We start from the raw sequence: 23,249 nt of genomic DNA, 5'->3' as shown, positions 1-23,249 counted from the left end.
CGTTGTGCAATTCTGATATTCGTTCGACGCTGCATATACACTCACATAGTCAATATATAATATTAATGCTCCTAAGATACAATGCTGATGGAATCAAAAACAACTGCAAACGTACTGCCTTCACACATAGACAGGTATCACTTGGCAAGAAAACCTTCACAACTGTAGCCATAATCTACGACACAGGCGACTCAACCAATGGATGCCATTATACTGCATACATTAGAAAGCAATGCTCATGGTGGGAATGCAATGATACTTCCATCAGCCCAAAGCAGAGATTACCTGCAAATCTTGCAAATGCCTACTTAATATTCTGGAAGTCAAAATGTACTAATTGATGTACAAACCTACTATACCTTACTCCCCAGCACCAACCCGTACCTTTGTAAGTGGACAAAATAATATTTTCCTTCCACACTGTCCACCTAAAGCACCTTAGCATACTGCAAGCATTGACGAAATACACTAAAGTGTGTGTTGGACAATTTTATCCCTAATGAACCCAATGAATACACTCACACAAACAATATGTGTACACAAATCACAGTAGCAGTATTTTAAACAGGATACATGGAAGGGAAAGTACTAAGTATGAGGGTTCAAAACTATCCACAGTAACCTCTGAAACCACCACGTACGCAAATCAGTCACCAGCTCTCCAAGAATAATCATACAACTCCAAGACATATGGACCTATCACCACGGAAATCCATAATGGTACACTACCACTTCAAAATGTACACAGTGGTCCAAGTAGCAACAGGAATACACAAGCTTCTAAACATACCCTTTACGAATGGGACACTGTAAACAGTTAGAATACGCCACCTGGTAACTGCAACCAGAATACACCAATGTTATTTGCAGCATTAAAACAACCCAACTCAACCTTCAACAACTACTGTGCTACAAACATATCGTTAACTACTTCCAAAGTATTAGCAGTTACAGTACGCCACCAGGTACGTAACTACCGTCAGAATTCTGCACTAGTACAGAACAATGCCACAATACTGCAAACCAGCAGCAGCAACCAAACGCATAAAGAAACAGTGGTATAAAAAGAAATCAGGTAAACATTTACAAAATACCACCTGCTTTAGAACGCCACCCATCCTACCAACATGTATAGGCCACCAATCATAAACCCCTTACATTTCCTCCTACTTCAAGAGTACACTTTAACAAGTGCTGTAACCACTCCAAACGTGACTATCATTCATTGTGCACCATAGTAGCAAAGAAATTTGGAAGTGTTTATTTGAATCCAGCATGGATTTTTTTTCCTCACAGACCCAATGATTATGCAAAGGAACACAGGAACTGTGCTCATTGCACAGTACACTGGTTCAAAGCATAGTACTTAGGAAGTACTAGTTATGAGGGTCCGCAAAGTACAAAATGTATGCTACGTAGTGGACTGCAAACAAACGTAATACCTGCTCTAACATGTTCTGTTCTCTTTTCCCACAGATAATGCAGCAACCAGGACCACAACATTTCACACTCGACACACAAAACACAGTACAGGCCCTCCTCAATCCAAACAGTAAGTCTGCAACGATTGCTATTATTCTTCTCTACAGTGCTATGTGTTCACTTATTTCTGCTATACACATACAAATGCCACCATTTGCAATACTCGCCTATCTTACACTACGCAGCTTGCGCCTATGCCCTACATGCTTCACTACACCCTGTACAGTGTAGGGCCTCCAGCCATGCACTCAACATTCTAAACCCTGCCCACAATTGCTGCTGCACTGTACAACTATCCATACAAACATCTATCCATGTACCACTAACCCCACACATAACACACCCAGCTACCCCTTAGCCACTGCAGTTGACATTGGCTGCCATTTCTTCCACAAAATACATAACTTTTTTCCTACGTACACTTGTCACCTAAGCCTATAATAGGTGGACACACTGAATGCACAACACTACAGTAACCTACCCGACACTCTTCACAATCACAGCCATACAACTTGATGAATGCATCCATACATTTTACGTAACTGTCTTAACTGCTGCAACATTTGGCTCCTTGCTTTCCACTAGCACCATGTAGGCCATTAGGTCAATTTCATTGTAATGTACACCATTTAAAAAAAAAGGTATCCAACACATATTTCAGTGCGCCGCATAGATCATAGCTCGGCAGCCATATTGCAAACACTGCGTTGCTGCTTAAGTTTGCAAACTTCTGTTTCCTTTTCTTATTGTGTAAAGGAAACACCATTTGAACACCATAACCCCCTTACACTGTTTGACGACTGTACACACTAACTCCCTTTTCAAACAGGTTCATGCTACACGACACCAAAATGCGTACGATGGGCCGCCCACCCACCCACGTATTCTGAGGCAGCGAACACACAGTCTGCCATCGTCCACCGTTGCCGCATAACACACTGCACATATAACTGGTCCTTAGGCACTATAAAAGCACATTTAATGTATGTTGCCATCTATGCATTCACGGCACCATGTGTACGGCGCCATCATCTCTACTTGTACGTCGTACTACCTTCACCGTAATGACACTGGCAACATTCGTAAATGCATGCTACAATCGAAACACGTTGCCGGCTGATTCCTTTTTTTCCCCAGCATCATCTCCGGAAAGCGAAACCTAACATACCTCTCCTTGAACAGGACACACGCTCATTGTAAAACAGCCTTGAGGGGAAAGCATGTTTAGCTCCAAGGTCAAACATTGTATGGAAGTATGGCAAAAAAGGATACAAAACGTACACTGCAGTTCCTCTGCCCATGTGCCCCAAAGGTAGTCTGCAACAATCCCATACGCCGTACACTGCCATTTCTCGCCCAAGCATGGAATTTGCTGAAGTTATGCATGTACAAATTTACATCACATGTTTATTATGAATAACAAGTATTAAGCTGCTCTTCTGTATGCATATTTATAAATGTACCACACACTTTCTCTCTGTACATTGTACAGAGCTCTGTGACGGCAGTAAGGACGCACTGTTACAGTGCCATGTGTCCACCATTCCATGTAAATTGCTACTGCGATTGTACTTCCTTTTGCTACCATTCTTCCCCAACCCCTGCAAATGCAGACATAAAAGGCAAGACAAAAAGGGAACGCAAGTCGTGCACTAAAACAACACACCTTCAGCTCACTCGTACAGTGCTACATTCCCTATTTTGCCCTTTCTATGCCTTTTCACACAATTACTAGGTCTACGCACCCTCAGTGTACTAAACGTTATAAGGGCCACAGCTGCATGCGGCACACCAACATTGACAGTTCACATTTCATTGACACACTTCTTAGCAAAGCAGCTCCTCCATTCTCCAGCAATCTGAGGTGACCCCATGAGGGTTCTTGTTTTCTTACAAACAGACAGACACATTGTGCCGTGGGTCGAATAAGACTCGCTACCACTGTCATGTTTTGTAAAAAGGAAACACAACAAAAGAGCGTCTGATGGCAACGTTTCCAAGACATTTTGCTTGTGTGGAGCCGTACAATTGCAGTATCACCTACAAAACAGACAGAAAGACAGTGGGGTAACATATGATGCTACTCACTAACACACAGTACATGGTCCATGAGGCAGCCAGCTATCACGACATCCTTCCCGCAAAGTCTTGTCCAATACGCTGCCACTAATACCAGCTACTTACATGTACTTGTATTCCTCTTTCTTCTCAGATATCTTGCACCTTACTGCGCGTGCCACCCTTTCCACATTCCAATAGACGGTTGGTGGACGAAGCACCGGAAGATTACCATAAGAGATTTCTTTTCCGTCATTATTATCTGGGCCAACCAATATGGGCCGGTATGTCCATTTGAGAATCCGGCAATACGAACCAACCTGCAAACCTTTATGCTGTAATGCATCCCAGAAGCACCAGCTACTACCTTGTCTACCTTTCAAACAAAATGTGTTGTTCCACACGGCCCACCGAGCACCACTAAGTACTCCTTTTCCCACTTTTCTACATGAGAACAGAAGTACAGATGTACACGGACGGCATGGGTCACTGAATTTTGTTTGTGAAAGAAAATAGGGGTGAAAGCAGCCAACTAACACATTGTCGTTAACATTCTGTAGCAAAATAAAGCACTTCCAAAATTTCAATATGGTGTTACTGAACTATGGGAATGTTCTGGAACCGTATGCTCTTTTTGCACATGTCTGCTTTTGCTTTTGTTTATGTTGTTCCTTTCCGGGGCAAGGTGCTCACATGACAGAGTGCGCAACGCTTGGCACGCAAATAAAGACAATACCTGGAGTGCATGCCGTGAAGGACGACTGTCCACAAGTAAAGTCAGTGACTGCTGCGATGGTGTATGCCGCATACACATATAGGTAATGGAAGCGATGCACACATTACAATTTCACACAGTGGAAGGGCCAACCGTGTTCGTTGTCCATCTCAACAAGTACGCAAAACAAAGCTAACAGTCAGATAGCCTGCCATCCTGTATTTAGCTGTACTTAACAGCATTCATAATGTTGTCGGCTGCAAATGTATGTGGCTTGGTATGTACATTATCCATACTTTACATGTGTAATGCTTATTAACTCGTGTCATGTCGCAATATCTACCTTCACTCTCAAAGCACAGCATACTATGAGAGGCACACCATACGAAACATAAATGGTGGCATCTCGGTCCCTGAATGGCAACAAGGCCAATGACACACACCATATGCAAGTGCAGGCACTTCACGCTACCTCTACTGGTGTACCAACTGCAAAATGAACTCCACAACCATTCTGTAATAGTGAGCACCCACAGGAGACATACATATTTCCAAGAGTGTATGCTGGACTTACGTATCAGTAGAGGAATGGACCCAAAGAAAGCAACATTCTGAAACCTACTTCCAACCACTGGTCAGCCTGTTAGGTGCAAGGGCCCCAGCCATGCCCACAAGCCACTACGGTTTCTGGAGGCACAACACAATAGTGCACCGACTGGAAATATGCTCATATTGTCTGCAATGCACTCCCCATCCCCAATGGCGTCTGCCTGCACTCACCAAAAAAAAGATAGTCGCCTCTACAGCTGCCCGCCAATGACGTGTATGTGAGCACCTGCGTACAAAGTCCATATTGCAAAACTATGATGGTATAACATTCCTTCCATGTGCCAATGTCTGCTTGGTCTCCCTGAAGCAAGGCTGTGGCCAAGCCCTAGGCTCCTGGGTACATGCGGAGACCTACAGCCTCCGCCCATACACCCAAGAGCCTACTCCTTCAACACACCCACTGCACATAAGCCAGTAGGGGTTTTGCAGGCACAACACAACATAGCACACCGACTGCAGATATCCTCGTATTGTCTGCAATGCACTCCGCATCCCCATTGGAGTCTGCCAGAACTCAACAAAAAAGGATAGTCACCTCTACAGCTGCCCACCAATGAAGTATATGTGCGTACCTGCGTAAAAAGTCCATATCGCTAAACTGTGATGGTAAAAAAAAAATGTCCATGTGCCAATGTCTGCCTCCCCTCCCTGAAGCAAGGCTGTGGCCAAGCCCTAGGCTCCTGGGTACATGCGGAGGCCTATGGCCTCCGCCTATGCACCCAAGAGTCTACTCCTTCAACACACCCACTAGAAGGCAATAGAGGTGTGCATGCTACCATGTGCCCACGTACTTTTCCTGACTACCGGTACATATGGGTACACTAATGGAGTCAAACAAGGCGGCATTCTCCAACCTACTTCCAAACAGTGGCCACACTGTTAGGTGCAAGGGCCCTAGCCATGCACACAAACCAGTACGCCTTTGCAGGCACAACACAGCATAATACATCGACTGCAAATACCCTCATATTGCCTCCAATGCACTCCTCATCCCCAATGGAGACTACCTTCACTCACCAAAAAATGATAGCCTCCTGTACAGCTACCCTCCAATGAAGTATAAGTGAGTTGCTGTGTAAAAGGTCCATATCGCAAAACTGTGATGGTAAAAAATCCTTCCATGTACCATTGTCTTACTGCTCTCCCTGGAGAAAGGCTGTGGCCAAACCCTAGTTTCTTGGGTACATGAGGCGGCCTAGGGCCACCGCCCATGCACCCAAGAGCCTAGTCCTAGTACACACCCACTGCAAGGCAATAGAGGCATGTATGTGAACATGTGGCCTCAGAGCTTTCCTGACTACAGGTACGTATGGGAACAGTAACGGACCCAAACACCACAACATTCTCACACCTACCTCCAACCAGTGCCCACACGGTTAGGGCCAAGGGGCGTAGCCATGCACACAAGGCAATAGGGGCTTTGCAGTCACAACACAACATAGTACACCGACGGCAAATATCCTCATATTATATCCAATGTACTCCCTATCCACAATGCAGTTTCCCTGCACTGTCCAAAATATGATAGTTCCCTGTGCACGTAACCACCAATGCAGTATATGTCAGTAGCTGCGTGGATGGTCCATATGGCAAAGGTGTGCTGGCATAAAATCCTTCCATATCTCAATGTTGTAATGGCCTTCCTTGAAGCAAGGGTGTGAACAAGCCCTAGCCTCTTGGGTACATGCTGAGGCCTACTGCCTCCGCTGAAGTACCCAAAATCCTAGTCCTTGCACATCCACTAGAAGGCAATAGTGCGTACACTAACAGACCCACACATGACAACTTCTTCACACCTACTTCCAACCACTGCCTGCGCTGTTAGATGCCAGGCCCCTAACCATGCACACAAGCCAGTAGGGACTTTGCAGGCACAACACAACATAGTACACCGACTGGAAATATCCTCTTAGTATATCCAATGCACACGCCATCCCCACTGCAACCTGCCTGCGCTTACCAAAATATGATAGTCGCCGTGCACCTACCGGCCAATAAAGTATATAAAAGTAGCTGCGTGCATGGAAGCATTGCATTGCGGGGTTGGTGCCCAAGGCCTACGCTCTTGGGTACAAGGGGAGGCCTGCCACCTCTGCCCATGCATTGAAAAGCCTACGCCTTATCCACAACCAATACAATGCAAGGCAGCCAAGCATGGGAACATTTTGCCACAACCCCACCGCCATAAAACAATGCACCTGCACAAATTCAACATACCAACCGACAGCCCTAGGCTACAGCACAAAACATGGTCAATTTCTTTGCTTTGCCCTCTTTCACCCACCGAGCCTGCAAACCATGTTTTGCAACCCCTTCCGGCACGGCACTATCCTCCGATACACCATGGCGGCGTTTCCCAAAACCTTTGACGCACAGCACGCTTCCCTCCGGGCAACCACCGGCTGCGTCCAATGTTTCGCCAACAGCACAGCGTACCGCAGGCCAATGAGACTTTGGTCCGCGGAGCAAACAAGGAAATGGGTCCGCGCAGCAGACCCAGATATCACTAATTTTTGGGGACATACATTTCAGTTCTTTGCAACAAAAGTACTGGTCTGATTTCCACCAAACACACAAAAGCACGCTTTCTGACCCAAGCCCCCGCTCCTGCCGCAAATTTGGCGCAAAGCCGTTCGGGCTGTAGCCGTGCGCAAAGTTTTTGCCCATTCAGTCTATGGAAAGAAATATTTTTTAGGGATCCCCGTATAACTTTTACCCCCCTGCACAAAAACTCATCCAACTTGGCACAATAATTCAGAGCCAGCCATATACTTTTTTTGCAAAGTTTGGTGAGGATTGCTCCAGGGGGAGCAAAGTTATAAACTAGATTATGAAAAGGTTCTTTATGCCCGTTTATTACATTAATGAATCAGAAAACACTACATTAAAAGGTTAATTATGCATCACTGTTAAAGTGCCAGCCATGGAACTCCTCATCTCTGCCAAATTTGCATTTGGAAACTCCAAACCAGGCGAACAGAGAAATGTATGCTTAACGGGCAATAGAAAGCAATATATCTATCCTTTCCTCGAAGCTTCTTCTGATCTCCTAATCTGGTGCTCTCCAATTTAAACCTCCCACAAATGCAGGATAGCATTTTTCCAGACAGTTCACCTGTTGCCTCCATGGGTATTCTGCCAAAATATCACATGGAAAACTCCAAGAGGTAAACACTTCCCTTTCTCATGGGAGCACGAAAGATAACATAGCTTATTTTCGTCCCCTGCAAAGGTATCAGGCAAAACAGTTTTTGAAGCACTGCATACCAAAAAAGGCAAGAAAAATGTTTTTCTAGTGATTCAAAGAATGAAAAGAGTATTCAGAGCTGACAGTAAAATGCAGCTTACACTGAGGCTTGAGGTAAATTTCCACTGCTGTTCTGAGCGCACCCAGAATGCATTTCAAACAGACTCCATGTTGTAGTCAATGATATGACATTTTAAAAGCATTAAAGTCAGTTAAAAGGCAAAGGAGAGGTGGACTGCTAACTAGAGGCAGACACCTCAAGTAAAAAACAAAAACATAACTCAAAGATTTAGGATTACCTTAATCTGTGCGGTTGGGATGCCAGCAAGAAATGTCATAAGTGTGCAGAAGACGTAGTTAGCTATTTGTAAGGGCAGTGAGTCGCTGTGACGTCATGCAAAAGAGAGCCTGGCAACGCTGGTGTACAAATTGGCCATGAAGATGTTTTCCAGGCTAGGTACAAAAGCTGCCCACTTTGCAATACAACTTATTTAAACAAAATAGTTATTGTTTGCAGGTGTTTGGCAAAGAATGATTCATAGCATACTAATATTAAAGCCTAAAGTGGCATTTCATTTTGAAATAAGCTGGTCTTTGGGATCATTTTGAGAGATATTTGTATAGAAGTACGTAGTGAAATGTTACCAAGCATTCTGTCACAGGATTTGTTTCCCTTTCCCTGTATTGGTTACGTCTCCAGAGATTTCGAGCTACAAAGCTGCTTCCATAGCTAATGGTTGTAAAAACAAACCTCTCTACATACTTACCAATGGGATCACGGCAAGACGCACAGAGCAGCACTATTGGTCTGCCCAGAAGATTAAGTGGCTCTTTGTGAACCTCAGGTAATATGCATATACAAGATCTGCAAATAATGGTGGAATTTAACAACTCCAATTCTTTGTTGCTAATAATGTACAGGTCCCAGGCTTCCCATGTGACCATCTGAATTTCTTTAGGCAGTTCAAGGGTGGGGTTGTAAGTTTAGAATAGTGGAACAGAATTTAGTTAAAATGGTCAAGGAGCATCATAATGTTCTTTTCCGCTGCATTCATTACATCAATCCCCTGTCCTCATCAGCAGGCTTGATAACCACCTAAAGGTTATCCTCCAATGTTCACAAAGCTTTTCTTTCATCTGCTATGAGATTGTTAGGTGAATAGCAGTACTCGATGCACATTGCATTATTGATTTCAAGTACCATTTTTTCATAGATCAAGACTTCTGGGAACATAATGGAATCTGGAGGAATAAAGTTGGAGTTTGGTTGGAGACTTGTGATATTTGTATTGTCTGTATATTTGAGGTCATTGAAGAATATTGCAAGGCTCAGTAGATACAAATGCCAAACCCTTTCACAGAAGGCAGATATGACCTGTAGTGGGAGATGGAGATGATAAATTGAAAATGGCAATTGTTATCTCGCTAAGCTAGTCTACACGTTCTGAAGACTCCGGAAAGCCTTGGTTTAGATAATTCTATTGTTGTAATTTGTGTCATCCTTTCCTTTGGCCTTGTCCTAACAAAGACCCCTTCTCTTGCTCATAATTTTGATGTTGATTGCCCCTCTGAAGTATTGCAACTTGTGATCCCTGAAAAAGTGATCCATTTTGTTTGTTCTCTTTGAGAATATCCATGATGGTTACAATACTGGCTATAGCGTAGAGTAGTTGTGTACTCAGCAAGATGAGGATAAACATTTTTCTTTATAAAATGCTGCAATGGCTGTGGCCGAGTAGAAAAGAATGCTTGACGCAACCCTAGCTGACTCCATGAGTCAGGGACCTGCAGGGAGGAAGGAAGTGGGGCCATTGCGAGGATCTATAACAAATATGTGCGTTTTCAGAGGCCTGGGCTACTTTAGGTGTTGGCACGTGTGAGGACCCCCAAATATTGTGGTTCAGCTTTGCTGGAGAAATCTATTTTTGTATCAAAGTTGATTGCCCCCAGACACATTGCAGATTCAAGATGGTACCCGGATGCACCAAAGTGAAGGAAGAATGCAAAAGACTCGCCACATTTTAATCTCAATCAGGGAACCAAATATTGTCATAGAGGGAGCTCTGTGTGTGCGGATGAAGAACAGACAGAGGTAAAAGTGATCAGCCACCACCAGTCACCGGTGGATTTATCGGGCTCAACAGGTGCGAACACCATCTAACAATGCTACTTTCAATGAGATTAGGAGGAGGGAGACTGGGCTGTGGATTTAGGACCCTTAGGAGGCTGAGGGATTGTGCGGGGAGCTGGAGCAGAGAGTTCTCCACCTTGCTTTTGATTGTGCAGGCCTCTACTGATACGAAAAGGCTCTCCCAGGACGATATCTTGATTGATTCTTTGATAAATGACACTTACTTTGTGTCCTTCCTTTTCTCTCACAGCGAATGCGTTGGATGGGCTCCAACGAGAGGACTTGGCCTGCTCCTTATGTAAGCCAAACAGCGAAGGACCCTCAAAGAGGAGGAATACTCTAACCTTGCTCAGCTTATAAGAGAGACCCAAGCAGAAGTAGATGGTGACAACTGTACAAGTACACATGCATATGGCACAAGAAATGAGAGGAGAAGCCAGAGCAACATGTAATGAGCTGCATGATCTGCTGGAGGAAATAAAAAAGAAAATCCAAAGTGCAACAGGCTGATAAAGTTTCAGCCCTTGACAAGAAAGTGGCAGATGCTGAACAAAGAATTGAACAAATAGAGAATACTGCTTGCAAGCAATGTTATGAATTATCCAAACTGACCAATATAATCGAAATGCTGGAAGCGCAGGAGGCCTTACATTTTGGCAAGAGGATGCTGAAAATAGATCATGGCACAATAACATCTGCATACGAGGAGGAAGGGTTCCTGTGCAAGTATTGGATGACAATTTAAAAAACGTTGTACAAGATCTTCTGTATGATTTACTGAAGCTGCCTGATTCTGTGAAAAGCAATTGGACCGGGCACACAGGATTTTCACAACAATGCAACAAGAAAATAACGTATAACCCAGTGCACTCAACGGAATCAATTTCTTCCAGGCCGAGAAGAGTACTATGAGCACAGCAATGCAGATGACAGAGATTCATTTTATAGACACAAGTATCAAGCTCTTCCAGGATCTGACCCCTTTGGCCATTGCTAAAAAGAAAGTGTTGCAGGAAGCCTCTACGTGTCTGTGGAATGAAGATAGAAATGTCAATGGGTTTCCCCTTTTCACTGAATCTCAGCTACTAGGACCAAAAATGGTAGGTTGCAAATTTGGAAGAGGTGTCCTTGCCTTTGGAAATCACTCAATCAAGAGAGGTCAATGGATAAATCTCCAGATGTCATGGGTGGACCAGACCCCAAACCACAACAGAGGGGCTGGCCTAGAGTTGGAAACTCCAGGAAGGTGAGAGGACTGAAAAGAGACCTTTCAAAGTTAATGCAATAAGTATAAATCATGGCTGAATAAATATAAAGGATTATGAGTGAGGAAAGGCTGAAAAAGGATCAATCAAGGTCACACATTTAGCTCGAATTTTAGACCTATATGATGAGAATGTATGCTTGAATCCTGTGATAGAGCGAACATTTTCATAATGGACTTGGATGCAAGCTACATGGGGATAATAAATATGGAGTTCCCTTCGGCCCTCTGTATAAGACTATTCCTGATATGGGTGAATGGTGATAGAAAAGCACCTCTGCTATTATCACTTTAAAGTTTTGATTGTTTGATTTAGTGGATCCTTACTACGGATGCAGGGCCCTGGGCTAATTTGGAAGGGCCCTGTTTGTGCTTGCTTTTTTCTTTTTCACAAGTTATGTTATTTGGAATTTGTGTAGTGTCTACTGCCATTGATATGGCCTCAAAGCGCTGTCAGGATGAACGCTCGTGGTCTGTGTTGAGAAGTAGTGAGAGGAGTGGTAAAAAGCATTTGTGCATACATAGCATTTATAGCCTGATCGAAGATAGGTAGGGAAGGGCTACTTCCCTAACAGCAGCCCATATTATAAGGGGTGGGACAGGGGCTGTGTCAAATTGTCAAGAGTTGAGTTATGTGAACAACTGGACCAAATTTTTCGTGGGACTCCGCTGTATTCTACCGGTGATGGCACCAAGGCCGAAGGTGATGCATGTTTAGTGCAGGGTGTAGTCAAGTAGAGTGCATGTCAAATGTGTGAAGCTATGTGTAATGCAATCTAAATTAAAAGCCCTAGTGAGAATTCAACTGTGGCAGAATACCGACAGTGCGATGGTTGAGAACGCAATCTAAACTGGAAAACGTAGGCCTTCAAAAATGCAAATGTGAAAAATGCAACAACTGGCAAGATTGGCACAGCAATATAAATGGAAAACGTGTGCCTTCAAAATGCAAGTGTGAAGAAATACTAACAGTGGCATGATTGGGACAGCAATCTAAATTGGAAAGCCATGCCTTCAATATGCAAGTGTGATACAATACATACAGTGGCATGATTGAAACAGCCGTCAAAATGGGACACCTAGGCCTTTAGAAAGCAAATGTGACAAAATACAAACAGTGGCAAGACTGAAACAGCAATCCATATGGGACACCTAGGCCTTAACGCAAGTGTGACAAAATACAAATAGTGGCAGGATTCAGTGAAGATGTCCCTTATCTAAAATATGTACCCTCTGTATAATTGGAATGTGGCTACAATCAATGAAAGTGGGGGTTATTTTGCAGGCAATGTTAATTGGTTGGAACAAAATTGGAATATCAACATGTTATGATTCTCATTTGTTTTTGGAGGTTCTGACTTTATCACTATGTGGTTTTTGAAGTGCCTACGTATAGGCCATATGGATGAGATTAAATTGGCTACAATTCTCCCATGCAGTTGCATGTTTTGGGCATAGAGAGCCACAGAGAGTAAGCAGGAAGCTGAAGGGGTCTGAGATCTAAAGTGTGTAAGGAAAAGGGGCCATTAAAATGCAATGGAGCTCTTTTTATTGGCACTCCTAATTTGATGGTGGGGAGCTGTTTGATGAACAATTCTACTTAAATAGTTCCCCGCTGCCAAATGTTCATTTGCACAGCGGAATGCAAAAGGGGAGGGGAAAAGGCTGTGGACAAGCACGTACGTTGACTCTTGCCCTCCCCTTTTGGACTCTGCCATGTAAATGAAATATACGCGGCCTGCCATCTTTGCATGGCCGGCAGCGTTTACAATGACTATCAGTGGGGGTTCTGTCTGCTTTTTTATGGTGCATGAAACTGGCGGATTTGTATGGTTGAGAGGAAGGGAGCAGCGGAAACGTTGCGTTCCACCCCTCATCTCCGCCATACAAAATAACGATTCCTGCCATTGCCCTTTTTCGCAGGGCTGAATATGAGCCCCAGTGTAACTTGAGGGCAGCTGGAGCAGTGCAGGGGAAACTGAGGGGGGAAAGCTAACCAGCTTTAGCTTATAAATTACATTTGAAGAGGTCTGGAGCTTACATTAAATACGTTAAAAAGGAAGAGGGGCATCCCAAATATGGAGAGGTAGAGCAGGCTGGGATCATTTTGAATTATTATGGCCCCCTGATAACCAAGTCTGAAACTGATCAGGCTTTTCAGGACCATGGGCCTCATTACGAGATTGGTGGTAGTCATGGCGCTATTTGCGCCATGACTGCCACCAATAACGTATCCGGCACTGGTCTCGTTCAATGGGGACTTACCGGTGTAGTCCAACCTTTGCGGGACCGGTAAATCCCCATTGAAAAAGCCATACCCCATTCCCATTTGAGCCCCCATAGGGCTAAATGGGAATGTGGAAGGCGCTAATAACGGTACCGCAAATTGCAGTACCATTATTGGCTCTGAATTCCCTTAATGGGTCCCGTCCATAACGCCTGGTCAGACCAGGCGTTAAAGGAGGGACCCGCTAAAGGAACTCGTAGTAAGGCGGTAGGGAATTACCGGCACCGGTCTCCTTACCCGTGCCCGGTATCCCTTACTGCCCTACTCGTAATGAGGCCCCATACGTAGCAGATGCAACTTTTCCCCAAATCCCTGATTGAGACTGGGAGGTGTTGGAGGACATTCACTTAAAAGGACCACCGGTTTATAGTTCCGTAGTTAAAACCGGCAGAAACACTACACAATTGTACAAAAAAACTACAGAAAGGTTTGTCCGAACCAGTTACATACAGCTCCCAAGTGTTATAACATGTATATTCACTAAGACCCTACCTGTAATCATTTAAATATACTCACCTATGACCAACCCCATCATAATGCATACAGAGCAAATCAAATGTATTATTCCCAATAGAACGTACAAAAACACATTTCATAAATATCTCAAAAATAAATTATAAAATCTTACAAAATTATCATTCTTTTATATAATTAGTCACCTATACAAACGTAATTAGTCACCTGTCAAAAAGTTAATTAGTCCGATGGTCTTAGTCAATCATGACAATTGTTAGTTCAAACAGAGCACACGTAAATTCAAGTTCAATAAAGACAACTGCATGTTTCTCCCCTTTCTATAATACCCAATGCCCCAGACTTTCATCAGGGGGTAAAACTAATTTCTCAATAGATTTTGTAGGTTGTAAGCATTCTCCTAGTGCTATATTCTTGCCAGGAACTGACGTCCAAATTAATTTCTCAAATAAGCTGTAGAAATAACAGAACAGAGTTTGGCACCTCTTCACCTTTGCTCTGATTAGAAATACACTTTTATATTCAACAACAGTAGGATAATCATTTCCATTCCTACCAGGTCTAATTCCCAGTCGTTCAGTAAATCCACAGGACCCTTCTAAGTGGGCTCTCTATTCTCCTAAAGAGAGAACCACACTCATTATAGGGCATCCTTTTCTCAAACTAAGTTAATACTGCAGTATCTTAGTTGTACTACATTTTAAGAAAAAAAAACTAGGGTGTTAATACAATGGCACTAGTAACAAACTAGCTGTTTTCTATTTTAATTCTCTACAGATTGGGTAGCATGCTCTTATTAAACTCTCCCATTCAATATTCTCATTTAACCCTCTTTATCACTATGGGTGGGAAAAATCATTTTTTGTTCCAGTTTGGACAGTGCTTATTTACCCTTTTCTAACAAGAAACAACCCATTTGAATTTTTTAAACCTGTTTGTGGTATGTTTGTGCTTCCAGCTAGAGGGAACACATGGCAAAGAATAAGAAAAGATTGCAAAGACGGGTACCTCACCCTGTTAGGTTAGACATATGGAAGTATATTAAGTATGGAGATTCCTCCATAATTTCCAGCTCAAACATAAAGTGAGCGGTACTTGTAAATGGGAATTATTCACTGATGATGAAAAATGGTTAACACGCATTACAATAAATATTTGTGTTTTTTTTAATAGTATTTAAGAATAGAGAGCCCAATAAGAAGGGTCCCATGGAATTGCTGAAAGACTGGGAATGTTATCTTACACAAGAGCGTTTGTACAAAATCAACCTGCTGTTTTCTCCTATGTGTTGGAGAAATTGTGGGGACAAGGGAAGTCTGGCACATCCATGGTGGCACTGTCCAAAAGCACAAGTCTTCTGGAAGGAGATCTTGGTACAGTTAAAACAAACCCCTGGGGTCCACTTTCTAATGGATCCAGTGACTGTACTTCTGCTGTATGTAGTGGAGGGAATCTAGCCAGGGGACCACTTTGTTCCTCATCACACATTTCATCACAGCAGCAAAACTAGATTTAGCTTGGTGTTGTAAATCCCCAGAGGGCTCCAATCACACTTTGGTGCTGTAAAATATGGGAAATCTTTGTATCTGTAAAATCACAGTCACTCTTACTGGTTGTGTTTTGGAATTCCTCGCGGCATGCCCCCCAGTTGCACGATTTTAGGACGACTTCCCTAACCTTGCTTTTAAATCAACACTATATCATCGATATGCTTTTTTCTGAAATTTGATAGAGAGGAATGATGGGATATAGGGAAGTAATGAGACTATGGCTTAAGATCATGGCATATGGTGAATACATATTACAAGACTCTTACAAGTTTTGGAATATTCTTTTCATGTGATGTTTTTCTTCTGGTTATATTTATTGAGGCATAAATATAACTAATAGGACCTCGTTACAACTCAGACGTTAAGGGTTTAACGGCGCCGTCGGCGCCGTTAACCCTTAACGCCTGATTACAAATGTCCCTTTGCGGGTTGGTGTTTAACACCTGCTTTTAGCAGGCGTTAAAAATTCAACCCGCAAATGGGCTTTAGAGCTAATTACGGCACAGTAATTTACGGTGCCGTAATTAGCGCCTTCCCCATTCCCATTATGCCCTATGGGGGCAAAAATGGGAATGGGGAAGGGCAAATGGTGAATGGGGAATTACCGCCCACTCACCTTGGAATGGGGCGGTAATTCCGCCATCCACCATGGGGGAATCGTAACCTTAGCGGCATGGACCATGGTGCTAATAGCACCATGGTCCTCCGCCAAGGTCGTAATGAGGGACATAGAGCGTAAAAGTAGTAGAGAGGAGTGTGGGCAGCATATGTTAAGGGAAGTTATATGACAAGAATTCCACCACCAGTGCATTTGTTTCATCAAGGCATATTTCTGCCTATTTCTAAAATAGTGTTGTGTACAAAATACAAAGCAGGGTGTATCTGGCAGCCTAGCATCCTGCCACAAGGTGAGCCACAATCATCAACATAACGATTATACTGGAGCAGAAAACAAGACCAGTGAGTGGATCTTGATTCTAGATAGAGGGTATAACATATCAGCACCCCAAAAGCCGGAGTTTGCCAGGGTTCGTGAAAGAGCCATGGACCACCAAATGCTGCCATCCCAGAAAAATGGAGGAAAACCATCCTAAAACTGACCCAGTGATCCACATACCGGGGAGCTTACCCAAAAGTGTATCTGATGGGCGACAGACAGTATTACATACAGCGGAGAGGTTGAGCATAATGAGGGCAGTGACACTGCTGCCATCAAAAGCCAGGCGAGATCATCCAGCACATACATTCAATATGTATGACCGGGCGGAAAACCTACTTTAAATGGGTCAAGGACATTGGTGGCTTCAAAAAAGTCATGAAGCAGTGGGGTAGCCACGAGTTCTAGTATTTGTTTTTTTTTAGAGGTTGTGCTGTCCCATTTTTTGTGTCCCCTAAACGTTCTGTAAATCCCTGTTGGTTTTCTTGGCTCTTTGACCTTATATTTGTGGTCAGAGGCACTTCATCTGAAGCCCCCCTGCAACTGCAATATTTTTTGATGTACTGTCCTATGGTACCATACAGCTCGTAGTACATAGGTGCATTTTAACTCCCGTTTAGGCCCCAGGGTGCTTTGATCCGTGTGGTAGCCATTGGAGAACTAATGCATTGTTTAAGCCCTACTCCTGACCATAGCTCATCCCTTTGTCTGTGGAGACGATGAATGAAGCAGGCCTACATTTGCTGTTGTGCACACATGTGCTCACCTTGACCCCAGCTCTGAACCCTCTGTTGTAGTTTAGACTGGCGTTGGTTGATTTCCTGCTTTCCTGCTCCTGAAAGCACCAGTAGGCATCCAGTCTTGGTGGATCAGAGTGTATGGCAGTTTTTAGGAACAGTCTGTTTGACGGGCCTTGAAAACATTTGTGTCTCTGATTGGTGTGTGATTGGAAGGCTGGCTTAGGCCAGCACATGAGTGAATCTGCATATGTAGAAGAGACCCTGTGCATTCTTTTACTCATTTGATTTTTACCTAAATTGCTGCAGGATTTGCTGCGAAGATGGGTTGCTGATTTTCTAAGGGCGGGTTTGCTAAACAGGCTGGGCCCTGGGTTCTTTGTCCTTATTGCAATTTCTTGTTTGGGTTAGTGGATGTCCTTCCTGAGCTGTTTGCCCTGCTACTACATTTCCTCTTACTGGGTCAACTAGTTACATCATGCTCAGAACATTCCTGGGTCACTGCATTGTTGTTTTCCTGTAAAACCCACTTGGACCATGCACCTCGAGGTGAGGTGTCTCTATTGCCCATGAGAGTGGTGGGGAGCCATTACTCTGTTCCTGCACCACCTTGGCCATCAACTGTTGCTCACTGGGACCAATCTTTGTTGGCTGGCTGCAGCGTTTTACCTACCGAGCTGCCCAGATTTTCTTGGTTGGGTTCCTACATCCTACTGGTGCCCTCCTCGCCGTGGCTTTGATTTCCTTGTTAAAGCAGATCTTAGCAAGATCTCCCCAAATTTTGTGCAGCTGGTGCTTTCAGTAATGAAGTTTTGCAGACACCCCTCCATCACCATTCCCCAACACCATGTTTTGCCAGTGACTTGTATTGGCCTGAATCCTTAATCCTGCTCTGCTTCCTTCCTTCTCTGGCCCCCTGGGTCTCGAAACTAAGACTGTAACTCTTCAACTGCATCTTCTCTGGCATCCTCTGGGGTTGGTTACTTCCTTGTCTGCATCTGTGGGGTAGTACTTACCTGGCTTTTTCATATAGCCTATTGCTTTCAGTTCTCAATGTTGACATTCATTTAGGATCATCTCTGAAAATGATGCACTTACATTGATCGCTTTATGTTAATCCACATATGAGGACACATTATTTCAGCAATAACATTTTGCATGGATGACACGTACCTGCCTACCAGCTTCACTGTTGTGCAGGTTCATCAGTGTCAGACTATCAACTTCTTTTCCAGTTTTGTTCTTAATGGGACTGTCTATAAATCTCCTGCTGAACCACATTCCATAATGAATGTCATCAGAGCAGCCACCCCAATGCCAGGCCTCGCGGACAGAGCCACCATTGTGCAGGTTGGCATCACAGGAGCACTCAGTCATATTCCCTGCACTGCAGGATCTCGTTACTGAATGTACAAGCCCTGCTGCTGTAACTGCATAAATGAAGGCGGTTTCCTTTGTCCCTGTAAAAAAAAAAAAACATGAGGTGTTAACTCGGTTGATTTGCTTTTAAAATCCACCATTTATCAATAAGACTATCCATAACACCAATACACGACGTCTTGTTCTCATAATCTACGACGGAATTCATGTGCAGTATTTCTCATGTATGTGCACATGTACGTACATATCTATAGAATGAAGGATAGTAACAATGGTCGTTATGGACATCTTTAATACAAACTTAAATTATACCCTATTACCGATTGTCCTTGTTGTACAGCGCTTGGTTGCTTCTGAGCAAGGTTTGGATTACATTATAACACCCAGCTCATATGCACATATAGACAAAAGAGAGACACAAGTACTTGCTTTGATAATACATTTCCCAACACAATAGCTGGTCTTCTTGCCCTGATATCCTTGGATTCCTCCCAAGTCATTGAGTTAAGCAATTTCGCCACTGGGCTATTTAGAGGCATCTTCCTGTTGCTTAGAGCTTACTATACCACCTGGAAATCTGTGACCTATTGCAGCTAGTGAAAGGCACCAGGCACTGTGCTACTAAAACATCAGATCTTATGTCTGCTCCTCCTCTGCATTGGTGTTGTTTTTTTAATAGTAAGCCTGGCCTGTCTTCTCTTTGTGGTGGCGCATTTCGTAATCTCTGCACCCAGGCCAGCGGTATTTCCAAATCTCTTGATAGTGTGTGGAATTAAATCTCATACTGTACTTTCATCCATCGGCTTGAGACCTCACCTCAAAGCAGTGTTCAGTCAGGATAACACATGGGCTTTATGATGTTTAACTCTTGACTATTGGGTGCCTGTGATCCCCTCAATCCCCTGAAACTCAACGTGCACCCCTTTTGTTCTCCTGCTTCTGAAGAACGTAGATTTAACTGCCTGATAAGTCTTCTAGAAACAGGTGCACGTTGCTCAACAGTAATGGCTTCAATATTGTCATTATTTAGTTTGTGTGATGATATCATATCTAATGACACTTGTTATCACATGTGATGCAATGTGTGAGATAAGGAGCAGTGCAGAGCAGCAAAATTACAGTTTAATTGCTGGTCTTAACCAGCAGATTTTTGGGAGTTTTGAGGTTTTGTGTTATATCAAAACTGAACCTTAACAAATTCATGAAATCTGTGGATAACACCATTTTGAAATGCCATTATTAAATTAAATCCAAAATAGAGTGCAAGCTCCAAAGAGACATCCAAAACAATGAAAGGGGAAGAATTCCCCAGGTTTGCAAATCAAATTCGTAAACTGCAGGATGCCTCTTTGCAAGAATACAATTCTTCTTGAAACACTGCATTAACTTCAGATGTTGACTTTCACGATACAGAGCCTATGCACACTGGCAGAGGCGTACATTTTTTGGAAGAAATGCAACAAGATACACAGGGTACATTCACATAAACAGTAAGAGCACAGGAGTCAAAGAAGGTGTTGGTCCAGGGTTCTTAAATTACGAAAAGATCAAAAGACAAGAATAGACTCTAGATCCCCCAGATGCAAATCTAGTGAGTACCTCCCAAACATGCTTGTTAATCTGTCATACAGAATGCTGATGACAATATGGGCTGGGATTAGACTTGTCTTTTTCTAACTTTGTGATTTTCAACTATAACCAAACCAGGATTGGCTTTTATCAATTCAAAAGAAAGCTATGGTTAATTAAATAGTGTGCTGCAAATAGTAGACACGTGCCTGATAACTTGATTTCAACTCCTTGTGCTCATGGGTTGGCCATTGCTGCAACAGAGTCAGTGTACCAATTAAATGTCGTATTGAAAGACAGGTCCCCGCTAATGGGTGTGATGTGGTGTGTGGCAAACTAAATATTGAATATTGGGGTCTGGGAAACTATCTACCAGCACGAACACAGCCCATTTACTTGCTCTTGTGTGGATGGCCCCATGGAGAGTCTCAACACATCTTTAGCTCACTGTTGAATCTGACATGAGCAAAGACACAGGTTTAACTAAAATCCAAGCCTTTTCTGATATTTGGTAATTTCTCAACTAATAATAAATTTCTGTTAAGATAAGGTAAATAGTGTACTCAGCATCCTGACAATTAGAGTGAATACAGTATGATGTTTTGATTTTAGATACCCTCACAACCTAAGGCACTCTTAAACACGCATCCATAACTTGATTTAAGGTAATTCTTCCCGCCAGTTAATAACTGCCTCCATGACAGTTTTGCTAGTCAATCTGGGCAGCTCACTTCCCTTCTCTTGATCATCTTTTCTTTCAGTCTTGGCTCCAAAAACTATACACACATCGCAACGGTCAGTCTTTTGAATCACAAGCTGCGCAGGCAGGACATTGATACAGAAAGAGGGATGGAGACCTGCTGATCTACAATGTAGGATTTGTTTTTCAATGTATTCTCTTATGATGTTTCCTCTCTAGTTATATGTGGATTCTTAGGGCCTCATTGCAAGTACAGAGGTGCGGAAATAGACAGCGGTAATGCAGTGGTAACTCTGTTAGTACTGCACTAGAGTTGCATTACCGTACCAGCGTTCTGCAAATTTGGTTGCGAGGCGCAGAAAAATGCTGGAGGTATTTCCACCGCCTTACTGCGAAAAATCGTCAGAATTACCACGTTGGTAACTCCACCAAAATCCCCATGTAGTCATATTGGCTCCATAAATGGAGACTAACACCCCTATACCACCACTTGTAATCCAGCGGTAATTCCGCCAGACCAAGTGGCAGTAATGGTCATTCTGTTAGACGGCATTCAACTGCATTTACCACCGGAATATTGCTAAACTTGTACTAAGGCCATAATTAGTGTTTAAGCTACCTTCACAGCTATCTGAGCATCTAGATCTACATGACTGGTCCCCTTCTGCAATGGTGCATATGGGCTACTTAATGGTAGGGTGGAAGGTTGCCCAGAGCACAGCCAGTGGTAAAGATTAATTCACGACCTTCCACACATCACATTTTTTGGTAATAGTTTGTCTCTATATGTGAGAGAGAATATGCCCAGACATTTATCCCTTACTTGCTGCACCATAGATAACCAAGCCCTACCTCAATGATGGGGCCCAACAATTCTTAAACACTTCTGGGTAGCTTGTATTTCTAGGCAGAGAGAACGTGGCCTGGCAGACTAGACTGCTACCATCGATGGTGGTGAGGCTGATTTGCATATGCCACACTTTTTTATAGGTTTTGGGTTTTATACAGATATATATTTATTTGCAAGCACTTTGTTACTTTTGATGTAACTGCAAAGGTGTCTTTTAAATATGAAACTGAAATTCTTTTTTACAGAGAAATGGCTACGTTTGCATGAAACGGAACTGGTTTCAGGGTAGTGTTGTCACAAAGTTGTCTCCAGCTTTGTAACTTTGAATAAACTGTAAATGACACTTCAAGTGAGGCTTTTGCAATTGATTTCTACGTTTTTTATACTAATAAAACGGAAGCCTTTTGCTACTCAAGCAGCAATAACTTCGCTTAGTAATGTTTTTCCCTAATTTTATGGATTTTGTAACACTATACCATGACATATCGCAACTACAGGAAACATCGAATGAAATTGTTTGCTGCAGACATGTCATGTTATGTTTTGTTATTTTAGTATTTATACTGTGCATCGTTACCATGTGCTTGGTCTCCTGGCGCTTTGGCGGATCTGAAAAGGGTTTGTTAGTGGGAGGAAAGGGAGAGTGCACAAGTTCTTTTGCAACGGTGTTGGTAGTTTCAATTTGAAAAAACGGTCACTGTTTGTGGGTTTGCTTCTAGGTGGTCTGGGTCGGTGGACATAAAAAGCGTTTGCATCCAAGGCGTTTGCATCCATATGGGAGGTCATGTTTGCCATGGTGTAAGAATGCATTTGCCGTGTTAAGATTGTGTGATTTATTGGGGGAGGTGTGAAGTTCTGCTGTTTGGAGTCAGTGTGCTATGGGTGTCGTGTGTGTGGCATAGTTGTTTTGCATGTGGTATTGTTATGTATGAAGGAATTGCAGATCTGTACATAGGTGTTTATAGTTAAATGTTACTAGGGTTCCTATGTGGAACAGTGATGTTGTATAGAATGTGCAAGTGTTGTTGATGTTCGTTATTGGTTCAGTTGGAAGCTGGCTGCTGGTAGCTGAGGAGTATCCCAGTTTAGTTTTCAACACATCACAAGGAGAATCTGTTTTGTTAAAATAGTTTACACCTATAGCTTGAGTCCTTAGCTCTAACTAAATGTCCCTAAGGAGGAAAGGAATCTGTCCCTGGTTTTATCCAGAAAACAGCCAAAGGGGCACTTGCCCTACCCTGATACACTACTTTCCTACA

At 43.2% G+C, this 23,249-nt stretch overlaps 1 protein-coding gene across 1 annotated transcript in view; it reads right to left on the bottom strand.

Annotated features, from left to right (window-relative positions):
* WNT16 (Wnt family member 16) overlaps window positions 1–23,249 on the bottom strand; it is a 205,662-nt gene that overhangs the window by 66,921 nt on the left and 115,492 nt on the right. The window contains exon 3 of the mRNA XM_069629080.1: window positions 18,665–18,951. Coding sequence (XP_069485181.1) covers window positions 18,665–18,951 — 287 coding nt within the window. The remainder of the gene's footprint in view (window positions 1–18,664; window positions 18,952–23,249) is intronic.

This window comes from Ambystoma mexicanum, chromosome 12 (assembly GCF_040938575.1).
Source record: "Ambystoma mexicanum isolate Mex_15411 chromosome 12, UKY_AmexF1_1, whole genome shotgun sequence".
In the NCBI taxonomy this organism is placed as follows: Eukaryota; Metazoa; Chordata; class Amphibia; order Caudata; family Ambystomatidae; genus Ambystoma; species Ambystoma mexicanum.
The sequence above is the reverse complement of the archived record's forward strand: the minus strand, read 5'-3'. Positions and strand labels throughout refer to the sequence as shown.